Below are 14162 nucleotides of genomic sequence, written 5' to 3'. Positions count from 1 at the left end.
TATGATTCTTTCTATATTCACAATAAATGTGGCATTTTGCCTTTTCCCCTTTAATAAGATCCTGCTGGTTTTTATTTTATTGGTATAACAGTATTATTCTCCTGCAAATAGCCATTTGGAATAAAAAGAACTAACAAGTGGATCTGATTTATTCTTTCCTGGTCTGATATTAGCTGGATTGTACTGGAATAATAGAACACGGTAGAGCACATGTGCTTTTTAGTAAAGATATTAACATCAAATTATGCATGTTTTCTCACCAAGGTCAACCTCCAGTCCTACTACCAGTTACAAATGCAATAGACATTGCCTTAGTTGCAATTAAAGAAATCCTGTGGCAGTTAGAGTCATAAAATGGTTAAGTACCTGTGACCACAAAAGGATAGCAAAGGTTATTCTAATAATGTCTGGTTTGTGTCAGAGACCTTCCAGAATCCCTCTAATTTGTCCTTTGTTACTCCTACTGCTCCCCTCTGAAAAAATCACCTTATACATACAAGCCAGGGTGAAAAATACCTGTGCTGCCATGAGCACCCAAATTGCTTCCCCTCATCCCCCGGCAGGAATGACAGCTGAATATTGTCTATGTACTCTGACAATTTAACAAATATACAATCAATTTTCCATTTAATGCAATTTAAAAATGTAACTTATTCAATAACAGAAAAGAACATCTGGTGAATATACTTGGTTACTCACCAAGTAATACTTGACCAGCTGGCAGAACACAACAAGAAAGTATTTGACATATCAATTACAGGATGAAGACTGGCAAAATTTGCTGAATACTATTCAACCACCCTTACACATCAAAGGCAAAAATCCCTGCATCACAGGAATCTTTCCAAAGACAGGGAATGGTAGGAGTTTCACTTTTCTCCCTCTAGAAGAATGAACAGCCTTTGTCAGCTCAGAGTGAGGAACCGGAGTAAAATCAAGTGGTGGAAAATCCCAAGCGCTGGCTCCTCTCTTTCCTAAGGGCCTTGTCTACAATAGAAAGCCTTGGCCTGCATAGCTATGTCAGCAGAGCCCCCTAGTGTAGACACAGCATATGCTGACAGAAGGAGTTCTGCCAGTCCCCAAACAAAGTTAGCTATGTCAACAGAAGCACTCTTCTGTCAGCATAGTTGCACCTACACTGGGGTTTTTGCCATCATAGCTATGTTGGCTAGGTGGTGTGGTTTTTCACACACCTGACCAACGCTATGCTGACAAAACTTTGTACTGTAGACCAGGCCTAACTCTTCTCTTTCCTTTGGAATTCCATTCCTTACTGACAAATCAACCCTTTATACTGGAGTCAAAGCAAGGTTTAAAGTGATCTCGGAGAATTGCTAAGCCTTTCCATGCTGAATGTTGGAATTTAGCTGCTTTGTAATGACATTTTTGGGCTGGGAGAGCTTGTTTAATTGCAGTAGTTCTATTGCTTCCTTTGAGAAGTGAATTTTAATCTTGGACAGCAGAAACAGATGGCTAGCAAGGTAAAATCTACTAGTCAGGAAGTGCTGTCTCTCTCTGTCAGGCTCTCTGGAGGATGGACACAAAGCAGTGACACTGGAGAGTTTGACAGGCCTGGGATGCCCAACTGCCAAACCTGTGTGTTCAAAAATCAGCAAACAAACCCAAAATAAACTCTCGAAATGCTCCCCGAGACTCTTTCTATTGCTGACAGAATCAGACCCTGAAAAGAGCACTAAATAGACAGGGAAATGTCTCTGAGATGGGCCACTCTGACCTGCCTGTGTTGCCAGGTGGAGAGCAGTCTTTCAGATCTCCCCCATTACAATCGTCTCTTTCTAGCATCTAAGTCAGGGATGAGCAAACTTTTTGGCCCGAGGGCCACATCGGGGTGCGAAACTGTACGGAGGGCTGGGTAGGGAAGGCTGTGCCTCCACAAACAACCTGGTCCCTGCCCCCACCCCCTATTTGCCCCCTCCCAATTTCCACCCCCTGACTGTTCCCCTCACAACCCCCGACCCATCCAACCCCCGCTGCTCCTTGTCCCCTGACTGCCCCAACCTATCTATACCCTGCCCCGCAACAGGCCCGCCCAGGACTCCCACGCCCTATCCAACCCCCCCTGTTCCCTGCCCCCTGACCACCCCAGAACCTCTGCCCCATGCAACCGCCCCCTGTCCCCTGACTGCCCCCCAGACTCCCTACCCAACCCCCACACCGCCACGCATGCTGCCATGGCCCCCTTACCATGCCGCTCAGAGCAGCAGGAGCTTGCAGCCCCACTGCCTGCGCTGCAGCATGGCTGCGTGGGAGGGGAAACAGCGGGGGAGGGGTCAGGGGCTAGCCTCCCAGGCCAGGAGCTCAGGGTCCAGGCAGGATGGTCCTGCGGGCTGTAGTCTGCCCACCTCTGATCTAAGCCCTTGCACGGGTCTCTGGTTTTGATACTTTGTGACCCCTCCAACCTCACTGTGGTCAAATCATCCTATGTTATAACCTGAATAAATACTGGGTGAAGTTTACAACTTCTCGCTTGTGATACTGAATAATGTTGATTGTTGGGGTGGGTGAATGTGCCATAAAGTGAGGCTCATTAAGCAAAAACATGAACCAGGATGTGTACCCAAAAAGCAAGTGTATCACCAACCCAGATATGCTCATGTCCTACAGCTTCTATCTCATGACAATAGCAACGCTATAGTTGGTGGGATCACCCACAGGAGTGAGAGTTGCAAGATTAGACCATTTTTATGCTGTAGGTATCATAGTAATTTTTCTGTCTTAAGAAGTTTCCTGCCCTAGCATGAGCCACTGTTATTTTCCAGCACACATCTTTATGATATAATGTAGTGACAGGGTTTGTGGAGGACAAGAGAGCTCTAACTCATCAACACACTGTGGGGGTAGCTACATAAGGTACTAAAGGAGCTAAAACTTCTTGACTAACTCTGGACTGGTCTCTGTAATGGCCAGATGCCTTCTGCATGCTAGGAAGTTGCAGCAGTGAGGGTTGGGAATTTCTGGGCCAGAGGTGCCCAGAACTGGAATGGGCTGTCTTCTATCACTCCTAGACGGGGATTGAAGGTGTCCTTTTGGAAGAGTGAAGGGGGGGGCCAGAAGCAGAGTTTGGCTGTGGGAATCATTCAGGATAGGCGCACTCATCCTCAGTGTCCTAAGGGTAGTGGAGAATGCACACCTACTGTTTTATATGCAGCATACATCTAATTTCAGTATCATACTGTTCAGGCAATAACCATCTCTGGTACAGAATCTACATGCAAACCTTTGCTTTATTATAAGAGGGTCAGAAGCTGACAAACATTGTAATACACAGCATCTCAGAAATGGAAGTACTGAATCCAGTCAGCCATTGAACAGTTGCCTACTACAGCTGTAAATTGCATCCATGTTAGTTACACCATTAAAAGAGTCCCAGCTTCACAGAATCTTCTCTGCACAGCTTTATAATTCCCATTTCCAGAAGGTCAATTGTTTCTTTCCTTATCTGAAGGAAACAAAAATTAAACAAGACAAGAAGTAGGAAGATTACTGAAAGTGCTCTGCACACACACCCTTATTCTGCTTAGCTACACGAGTTTTATTAGAGGCTGAGTGAAGGAGGGACCCTCACACACAAACAGAAGTTTTACAAAATAAATATAATAAACTCTAGAAACTACCTATTGAGCTGAATATTTCTTAGCTTATCTACTTTAAAGACCACCAGATGTATTTGAGAGGAAATACCGACTAACACCATGGCAAGGCCAGGAGCTCCAATGCAGTTCTGCAGCAAAGAGTCATGCATCTGACGAAGTGGGTATTCACCCATGAAAGCTTATGCTCCAATACGTCTGTTAGTCACAGGACTCTGCCGCTTTTACAGATCCAGACTAATACGGCTACCCCTCTGATACTGCAGTTATGGTTACATCAGGGCTTTCATTATAACCCCATTGTCAGCTCTGACTACCTTACAGAGAAGTTCACCTTTTGGGCTGAATGTTTCCATGCTTCACCTCAGCCCAGAGATGAAGGGTGTGAGAAAGCCTGGCAAATTTCTGTTCTACCCTTTTAAAGTTATACAAAGGGGTGGGGGATAATCATCTCTCCATTTGAAGTACATTTTAAAAGCTTTTTTGCTCACGTAACTTGAATAGCTGAACTTTACAAGCTGATATTTTCAGACTTACTGAAGGCTTTGAGAGCTAGGCTACTACTTTGTATTGCAGGCAATATCTACGTAGTAAGTTTCTGATGTAGAAAACTTTGTCTATAGGCAGTTTAGACTGTGAAACCAGACTGTACTAGGCTCATTATGCTTTGGCAGAGTTTAGCAGTTCTTCAGGAGAGAGCCTTTTAAGCTCCTCTAGCCTGATTATTCTGAATGTCTCCTTTTTTCTCTCTCCTATTTAGGATGAGGATAGAGGCAAACAAGGACATGAACATACAACAACTTTCCCTAATGTGATGTTAGGGTTACACATCTGCTCAGTGTTAAGTTGGAAAATGTGGAAGAATACATAACTGTGCCTGTGACACTGCAAGGGCCAGCATCAGGATGTCCCTGTCCTCTCCGGAAGTGGCGGGGTCTAGAACCAAGGCATGGGAGGGCTTTGGTTTTTGTTTTTAAACTTGTGTGTTTATTAGAACTCCACCAGGTAAAAAATTAACCCTGCACACCAACGTCCCCAAGAACGGCTGCTCTCTGTGTTGTTCTTAGCCCACAACCTCCGTCTTCTCTGCTGCCTTCTTCACTCCCCCCTGGAAATGAGGTAAGTGTTCATTTAGAGGGAGCTGTGGGTGCTTCACACCTCTGAAAAATCGGGCTATGAGTTTTTCCATATGCCAATATAAAAATGTGCATGTTTCCAGCACTCCTTGGCTTCTATGTGTTTAAACAAACAGTACTGCCCTATTTACAGTAAGATGCAGTAATGAATCCTGTTAATTCTACAGGACCAAAAGTTATTCTGCAGAGAGAAGTTATTGAAGAAGCCAGGGCCATCTTGTAAAAGGGCCTCTGCCTGGTCCTCAACTGTATTGGTGCAATTTTGCATCCATGATTAACTATGGATACAAAAGAATTAGTACATCATCTGACTGAGTCTGCTAATGGAGCTGCTAGCAGTTACACACTATCATCACTCCCACCTTCACTTAACTGTGGATACCAATTAGTTATGTAATTTTTGCAGGCCCACAAACTGGCAGCCATTTCTGAAAATCTGGCAGTATCATGTTATTATTTATTACTATTTATAGTGTTCTTGGTATTGTACACAGAAGTAGGAGAACAAGGTACCTGGCTCAATGAGATACTCCAAATGTAAAGTCTTACCTTTGCCAGCACCTGATGGGATTCACTATTGCCCTGTTATGACACTTTATCTGTACTATGCTATCTGAGTACAGTTTACTACATACCTTTCATATAAATGATTTTCCTGGACTCTTTCTGGCATATGCAGTAGTACAAAGTACTGTACTACAAGATGCTTCACATACGTATCCAAGGCTGCTGGGGGAAAACCCCGTATGTTGTGTTATCTGAGACATAGCAGGTGATTGAAGGCTGTTCCATAATGCAGAAAATGCACAAAAGGGCAAAGTTGGTGTTACACATTCACCATTAACTTGCACAATTCCTAGGCTTTTAATTTTGTATTCTTAATGTTACATTATTTTTTTCTAGTTAAATACAGTTAGAGTCACAATTTTGTTATCCAGGCAGCATCCCAGCTGTAGGACTACTCCCCATGGCGAGATAGTATTCAGGAAGTTTGGCATGCTCCCTGAAGAACAAATGTTTAGTTAAGCTGTAAGGAATGGCTAGGAGGCCTCAGTCTCAGGTTTGCGATAGCACAGGTTCAGATCCAGGTAGATCAGCCAGAGGCTGCGGCTTGCTGCCTGTGGCTGACTCACAGAAACCCTGGTCCATCTGTAGTCCATATGAGCCCATAGCACTTTTCGTAATAGTAGGGCTTTGTGCCAGTGTCCTTTGCTAACATTTCTGTGATCTGTTCATCAGTGTCCGAATTGCTTACATATCCGTTTTAATGCAAGTACCCTATCAAACTCACACCTTGAGATTTCTATTGATGATTTACCACAAGGGGGAGCCTCTTTGCTTCATTAAGTGAAGCTGCTCTTTTTGCTACTTGATTTCTTCAAGGTATTTTAGTAGACACAGTAGTTCATCCTGGAGCATGAGAAACACAACCTTGCACACGTGGTGGTGAGTGATACAACACACTCAAAAACATGTTAAAGTACAGAGCAGGATGGGGTGTGTGACAATTTTCTTCCTTGTGAAAGAGGTCTGTGCTACCTGTCAAAGGGATTGTCCTCTGGAGGCTCCAGACATTGGAGCCTACATTCTCTACCGTGCCCAACACAGCAATACCCGCAACACCTACCTATGTATTATCGTGCATCTACTTATTTACCGTTAGCATATGACCAGTAACATCGTCGATTAATTTGACCCTAAACATAAAAATTATTGATTTTACATAAACTGTTTTAATGATACGAGCATTATACAGGCAATAAAGATGAAATGACATAGGACATAAAATTAAACCATTATTCTCAACCATGAATATTGCCACAGTAATGGGTCATTTCTTAGTCTAACTAATCACGAGAAATAAGCAACCCTTGTCAGTAAGATACAACATTACCAGTTTCAAGCCCATTTGACTACGACGTACATAACTGATCTATTCTGGCCTCTGGTTGTTTTTTCAGGCACATAAGGATAATAAAGTTCATTCAACTTAGAGGTTACCGTTACCCATGCCTGCACAGGAGAGAGGTAGCCTTTTCATACTGATTGGAGAGACTTGTGGTCAGTTCTCTCTCTGGGCTAAATACTGGTTATCTACATAGCCTACTACATATCAAATAGCACAATACCACAGCACAATGCTGCACACCTAACAATGTGAGTGCTGCAACATGCCACTGAAAAGCACATGGAATTGTCAGGATGAGAAGGCTCTACCAGTGGATTACAGGCCAATGAGTTTTGCTGCTTTATGGGATCATATTGTTCTAGATGAGGTTGTAGTGTGACTCAACAGGCCAATGTGCTCCTTCCATCTTGGAGTCCAATGTGTCCTCAAAAGCTGCTCAAAAGGAATCTTAGTTCCTTTTCTTCAATTTCTGAGGAAAACTTTCCTCCCAGGAGCGGGTTGCTGAGAGTCTCTGGGAGGGGCAGAACTACTAGCTCAGAGACATCTGAGCAGGAAAAATTGATAGAGGGCGCTGGAACCCATTGGTACCGTTTGCTGCAGCTCACGAGATGAGAGATGAAGAAGTGAAGTGCCTCAGTTCGGAGCTGGGGAACCCAGGGTGCAAAATTATAGGTAAAATGCTAATTCCTTTGTGTTCCTTGAGTGCTGATACCAGAAGTCAGTTTCACAGCAGAAAATCCTGACTTCCCAGCATTCAAGTGTTAACTACGTTTAGACAGAAAGGTTAATATAATTACGTCATTGTTTAAAAAGGTGACCATACTGTACCTCAGGGATATCAATCATTCTCCTTAACTTCTGATCTCTCCAGTTCCAATCCAAAATCAGATACTTCAAGGAGTTCAAGCTAAGGCCATCTGAAAAGACAGAGCAAGTCTTACTATAATAAAGGTAAAATGACATGTGCTTATCAAAATGATTTTTGAGTTTTTCATCCTTTGCAGTCTGTTCCCAGGGCACTGAACATTAAGCACTACATTTGCTGGTTGGAAAACTAATGCAATGACACTGCAAACTTCCTTACCACATAATCCCATGCCTTTTCAAGAAGATAAACGCAAAAGCAGAGCAACTAATATCCTGCCTGCAAAGAATTCCCCAGACTTCCTCTTCATGAAACCACAGGAGTTGAGTTTCCATGGCTGACGACAAGTTGGTAAATTATAAGGACCTGAGCCAGCAAGAGCCAATCAGTGGGAACTGAGGATACTCAGAAACTTGCACAATCAGGCCCTAAATAAGCTTTAGGTCAGCAGCACTGCGAAGGGCTTTGGTCATCTTCCATTTCAATGGAAGGAGACAAGGAGGCAGATGGTTCTTTGGGAAATGACCCTTCTGCCAGCTCTGCTAACTCTTCCATAGCTAGTGGGTGATGTCCACAATTTTTCTTGCTAGCTTTTTCTCAGTAACCTCCCATGGCAGCACTGAACCGTCAAACAGCTCTAGACATGAAGAACACATGGTCAGCTTCTGCTCCTAGCCCACTGTCTCTCGTCTTGACATATCTTTGGGCTGATGCAGCAACATCAGCTCTATGATGTGCTGTTGAATTGTGATATCTTAACACTCTTGTAAAACACAGCAACAATGAAACATCTCACTGTTCCTGTGCTTCCTGGAGGGAGAAACAGTGGAGTCCCCTACCAGAGCCAGCTCCCACCCTCGAGCAGGGTATAGCTTGGCCAACTGACCCAAAGATGGAACTGCCGTGACGGGACCATGGTTAGTATCCTGTGATATCTACGTTACATTTTGTTTTTATTGCAAATATCTATTTAGGAAGCAAAATATATGGCAGGAAAAAAAACTTAGATTTGGGAAGGAGAAGGAGGGTTAAACAGAAAAACTAACTTCCTGTTCAAGACCTTCATGCCTGGTAGGAGATTGGGAATAATAAACTGAAAGACCAAGCAAATCTAGATTTTGTTGGGCGGGGGGTTTCAATAAAAGCTGAAATTGAACTCAGAATTGTGCATAGCATAGCTCCTTTTGTCTAAGCCACTGTGTTCGGCTTCCCAGATTTTTAACTTTATATTCTTAATCTGCATTTGAGTGACAATTGTGAGAGCAGATCCCCAAATTCACTGACTCAGGTAAGTCCAGAACCTTCAAACTCTGTATCGAAGTTTCACTTGTTCTGCCATGTGCAACATGTCCATTACCAGAGCCCATTCCAGCCTCTTCTCCTACCTTGTTCTACTAGTGCTTTTATCCTTCCAGGTGTTCCTACACCCAGGTGGATGACACCACTCTCCAGCATGTGCATCTGTTCTTTTATCTAATTCAAGGACAGTAAGAGAAAATGTTGCATCAGTAAACCCACAAGTGTTTAGGATTCCCTCTTAAAGAACATTTTATTCCACACTGGAGGTAAATTCCAAATAGCACAATAACTCCTCTTAAAACACCATCTAAAGTCAAGTCCATTTGGAGAAATAGTGCCCAGCAAGCTGGGATGTAATCTACGGTATTATAGCCTGCTGTGTGTAACTGTCCCCGTGGGTCCTGCTACCATGCATTAAGAGTTCCATAAGCACACTAAGGAACTTTTAGTGTGTGGTACCGGGGTCCACACGGACAGTTAATGTGTGGAAGCTAAAGCACTGTACATTCAGACAGTAAGAGACACAGTGTTCGTCTCTCGGATTGTAAAACTGGTACATATGGGGGAAAGCCACAAAGGGCAGTGAGGTGTCCAATTCCCTTTGAAAGTCAATAATTGAAATTCACTCGATTGTGCCTTTCAAAATCTCACCCTGAATCCGTTTTCTGAGGTCTGAATAGCACTGACCTCCCAACAATTAAATCAATCCTCTAGAACTAAATGGAGAGCACACAATCTGGGGAAAGTTAATGCAAAACTGGATTCACACTAATCTGCCCAAGACTGGGGAAGGATGAAACATACTGTGTGTAACATTTACCTGTTTGACAGTATTTATATAGAAGGCCAAATTTACACCCACTGTCTCTGATTTCCTTGATTGCAAAACAACCCTATCATTTGTACACACAAACAGGCATTTGCATTGGGTAGCTGAGCATCTCACTACCTGATTTGCACCCACCAATGTGGGTGAAGGTGGAGTTTTGTGGATGCGAACACATGCACATGCTTTTTGGTTTTGGTTTTTAAGCAGGCCCAAAATCAGAGACTGGTTTGAGGCACAGAATGTTCGAGTGTGTACCACACAGGTTCCTGATGGATGTTCTGATCTTAATGTAGGTGCCCATGCTGCACAAAAAACCACAGGGGCATGAGGAGAGTTGAGGAGCAATCAGAGGAATTGCTTGGTTGAATGCCCAGAACTGTGTTGCTGGGGTACAGAAAGGAGGCCCTTTTCTAAAGAAAGAAGCTATGTCCATGAAAAGTATCCTTACAATATCACACCAAAGACAATGGTATGTGATTGGTTAGCCATTTCATCAAAACTACCTCTGAACTTGCTTACCTTTATGTGTTTTGCAAACAATTTAATAACTTTGCAGTCTCCTTTGAATGCCGTCACTGACCTAGTAGAGGATAAATTAAAAATGAACTCAAACATTAGAACTCGGATTAGGAGTGTATAACAGGCACAAGAGGAAACCAAAACTAGTTAATTTAATGCTTAAGAATGGGATGTATAAATGAGTTAGGTGCCCAACTCCCATTGACTCCTATTTGTGCTTTGAAAACATCCCAATAAATTATTATTTAAATCTATATTTGGTAATTGTAATGATCTACAACCAGACCTACATACTAGAAGGCACAATTTAGGAGTAATTAACGGACATCTTTTTGATAGGTATTTATGTAATATTTAAAGAACATGTACTTTTACAATTGACTTCCTTCAAGACTACTGACTAATCAATTGCCAAATTTAAATAAAAGAATGATTTCACTATTGAATTATAGGCACATCAGAAAGCATTCTGAACCGGAAATTTAAGTTATTACATTTATTTATGCAATTATTAGGAAAATCATCCCTTCTGGGCTGTCATAACCCTTATTACACAAAGGAACCTTGATATCCACACCCCTGTTGACCACAACTCTTTTCATCAGAAGACCAAAATTGCGTCCTGAGCCTTTGCTTTGGGACATAGTTCTATATATAAAAAAACTTCATGATCTGTATAATAAACTCAGCAGGAGAAAATGAATACGGAGCTTACAAAGCTCCAGTTGAAATAGGCTTTTCCCTGCACTCAGGAAGAAATCAATGCACCAGTGACATGCAAGTCACATGTTAAAGCCTTCCTTTACAACCATGAAGTCTAGAAACTTTTTTTTGTAAACAATGCGGAAATTCAACAGTCATCATTTGAATTCTGGAGCCAGGAGAGGAGACATGACCAGAGTTTTCATGCCTTAAACCCAGCCTTGCACTGCTCTGCTCTTCACTCCATGGTGTATTGTGGGATAGCAAGATCTACATCCGCTATTGGGAAAGCTGGGAGCAGAGGAGCCTGGGTACTCGGATCAAGAGTACGGAGTGGAGAATGCAAACCACTGATCTAGCGGTGTGTGTTGCAGAAACTATGACAGTTCTCATCAAGAGACTGGGCCAAGAGGAACAAATTCTGATTTTCATACCTTCTGTTGGGGAAGTCAGGTTTGGGCAGGAAGCCTTTCAAATCTCCTGAACCAATATACAAATCTCATCAACTCTATCCCTGTGGAATCAAACTGAATGAATGTGGACACACCAGAGCTTGTTCCTGCTGTATCCTCACTCTGGTTTTCACAAGTTACAAGGCCCTAGGAGCGTCGGGGCAGTAGCAGCACCTCAGCACAAAATTAACAACTGCTGGATAGGAACCAACTAAGGAGAAGGGTCATGCAGACACCACATCGGTCGTAGAGAAATGAGAGAGAAAGGAAAGTGACCCTACAACAGGGTGGATCAGACACAGAACGGTTACTGGGACATACAGCAGGATGGGATAGAAGCTGGGACACGATCTACATGCCAGCGAAACATGGAAAACAAAAACAGAGCCCACAAAATCTAGAATCAGCGATTGCAAAGGGAAAGAAAGCAGGAGAAAGAAAAGTACATGAGGAACCAGAGATGAATAACTGTGCAGCTAATATGACAGAGGAGAGAGGGAAACTCAGACTTTTTCTGCTCCACTCTCCCAACAACAGGGAGTGTGGAACGAGACTTCCGCACACAGTCAGTTACTGAAGGACTTTCCATCCCAAAGTGAGGGAGTAAGACCCCTGTCCACATTGGTGACAAAGGAAAGAGATGGCAGAGACAACATCTCAGTTCTGCATTGTGATGTCACTCTACTAGCACAAAGCCCAGCCTTTTGAAGCCAGCAGTGAGGTTAGCACAGCATCTGAGTGAAAGACGAAGCTTGGGCTCCCTTCCCAGAAGGGACCAGAGACTTCAGCACAGCAGGAGCAAAGTGACTGGATGCACCATCTGGTGGCTCAGAGAAGTCCTTATGAACAAATAAGTTCTGTGTATGAAGAATGAGTGTGTATGTGCTGACAGGTGTCTGTGTGCAAACAGGGGGAAAAGTTCAGAGAAAATACTACATCAGTGAGGCTATGAAGATGTGTTCATAGTGCGGCTGCAGCTGGACCTTGTCCTTGTAAAACAGCATATAGGGCGGCTCTGAAGTAAACACCCTGATCTCAGAGACCACACAGGCAGACTTTATTGTGATCAGGAAAGAAACTTTTCAGGGAACAGGAAGCTAGAAACTTGAAGGGAGGACCCCTGAGCCACGACAGCATAAGGTTGAGGTCCCAGTGAGGGACGGGAGCCATGACATGCAGGTAGAAACTCTCCAGACCTTTCAAAAACCAGACTGTCATGTCGTGAGCGAAGACCAACCTGTCCTGGAGCGGAGGGTGGAAGGCCGAAATAGCAGCCAAGCGAACTTCGACTGATGACAAGGACAGCCCTTGGAGCTTGAGGTGTAGAAGATAGTCCAGGATCACCTGCAGCGAAGCCTGCTCAGCCAGGTTACTCCAGGCCAAAGTCCAGCATGTGATCCGCTTCCACTTGGCTAGGCAGGTCGCTCTGGTGGAGGGTTTTCTGCTACGCAACAAGACCTGTTGGACACAGGCTGAGCATTCCCGTTCCTCCGCATTTAGCCATGTGGAAGCCATGCTCTCAAGTGCAGCGATACCAGGTTCAGATGCAGAAGACTGCCCTGGTTCTGGGACAGCAGGTCTGGCCAGAGAGGAAGCTGCAGCGGGGCGGCTACTTAAAGGTCCAGCAGCGTGCCGAACCAGTGCTGCCGAGGCCACACAGAGGCTACCAGGATCGCCTTTGCCGTGTCCTGTTTGATCTTCATAAGGACCTTGTGAATTAGCGGCACCAGCGGAAAGGTGGACATCAGAGCCCCTGACCATGAGAGCAGAAAGGTGTCTGACAGGGAGCCCCTGTCCAATCTCCAGAATGAGCAGAACACGTGGTATTTCCTATTCTGACAGGATGCAAACAGGTCCACCTGGGGAATCCCCCACCTCCGGAAGATCCCACTGACTGCCTCCGGATAGAGCGATCACTTGTGGCGAGACAAGAAAGTCCTGCTGAGGTGATCTGCTAACTCGTTCCTGGCCTGGGCAGATGCACGGCTACCAGATGAACGACATGCTGCACAAAGAAGTCCCAAAGGCTGAGAGCTTCTTGGCAAAGGGCTGACAACCTGGCTCTGCCCGACCTGTTGATGTAGTACATGGCAGCAGTATCGTCTGTCAGGACATGCACCACCTTGCCCTTCACGTTGGACAGGAAAGCCTGCCAGGCCAGGTGAACCACTTTGAGCTCCCTGACATTTATGTGGAGGGACAGATCATTCCATGACCAGTGGCTTTGTGCCACTGGTGCCGTTGGTTGCTGCTCCGAGGAGGTGGCCGAGGAATGGAATGATGGAGGTATCGTCAACACAGGCATGTCTCACGCGCTCCAGTAGGGCCATTGGCCTTGCTGCCACAACGGCATCACGGAGGTCGACGCAGCCTCAAGTGCCCAATCGCACCAGTGCTGTCGCAGTGAGGGGCTGAATTCTCTTTCTGTACGAGAGGAATCATCTTCCGGTGAACATGGAGGGACCGTAGTAGAAGGCCGTAGTGTCTGGTGGCTAACTGTCGCCGCAGGAGACCGGTGCCTCGAGTAGAAGGATTGGTGCTGGGACCGGGAAGATTGGTACCGTGACGGAGACCACTCCCACTGTCTGGGAGATGTGGATCTGCGCCATGGAGACAGCCGGCGGGAGGATTATTGGTGCTGCCAATATGGTGACCAGTGCCTTCCTCTAGGCGACCCGCGTTGAGAGGGAGGAGACTGCGAGCACAATGCTGGCGATCTAGGATGGCCTGCAGAAGACAGAGACCTGGAGGGTGGAGACGGAGAGTGCTGACTTGTCTCTGGAGACTGGCATCGTTTGCCTGCTCTCTGCAGGGGTCTATATAGCTGGCTTGCACTCGCT

The 14162-nt window shown here is 44.8% G+C and overlaps 1 protein-coding gene across 7 annotated transcripts in view; it reads right to left on the bottom strand.

Moving 5' to 3' along the window:
* Window positions 1–3227: 3227 nt before the first annotated feature.
* The window catches only part of CMSS1 (cms1 ribosomal small subunit homolog), a 368267-nt gene continuing 357332 nt past the window's right edge, over window positions 3228–14162 (bottom strand). For all 7 annotated transcript variants that reach the window (XM_048817164.2, XM_075118568.1, XM_075118593.1 and 4 more), the window contains 4 exons: window positions 10169–10229; window positions 8907–8994; window positions 7485–7573; window positions 3228–3460 (listed from right to left, as the gene is read on the bottom strand). In XM_048817164.2, coding sequence (XP_048673121.1) covers window positions 3377–3460; window positions 7485–7573; window positions 8907–8994; window positions 10169–10229 — 322 coding nt within the window. In that variant the 3' untranslated portion in view covers window positions 3228–3376. The remainder of the gene's footprint in view (window positions 3461–7484; window positions 7574–8906; window positions 8995–10168; window positions 10230–14162) is intronic.

This window comes from Caretta caretta, chromosome 1 (assembly GCF_965140235.1).
Source record: "Caretta caretta isolate rCarCar2 chromosome 1, rCarCar1.hap1, whole genome shotgun sequence".
In the NCBI taxonomy this organism is placed as follows: Eukaryota; Metazoa; Chordata; order Testudines; family Cheloniidae; genus Caretta; species Caretta caretta.
The sequence above is the reverse complement of the archived record's forward strand: the minus strand, read 5'-3'. Positions and strand labels throughout refer to the sequence as shown.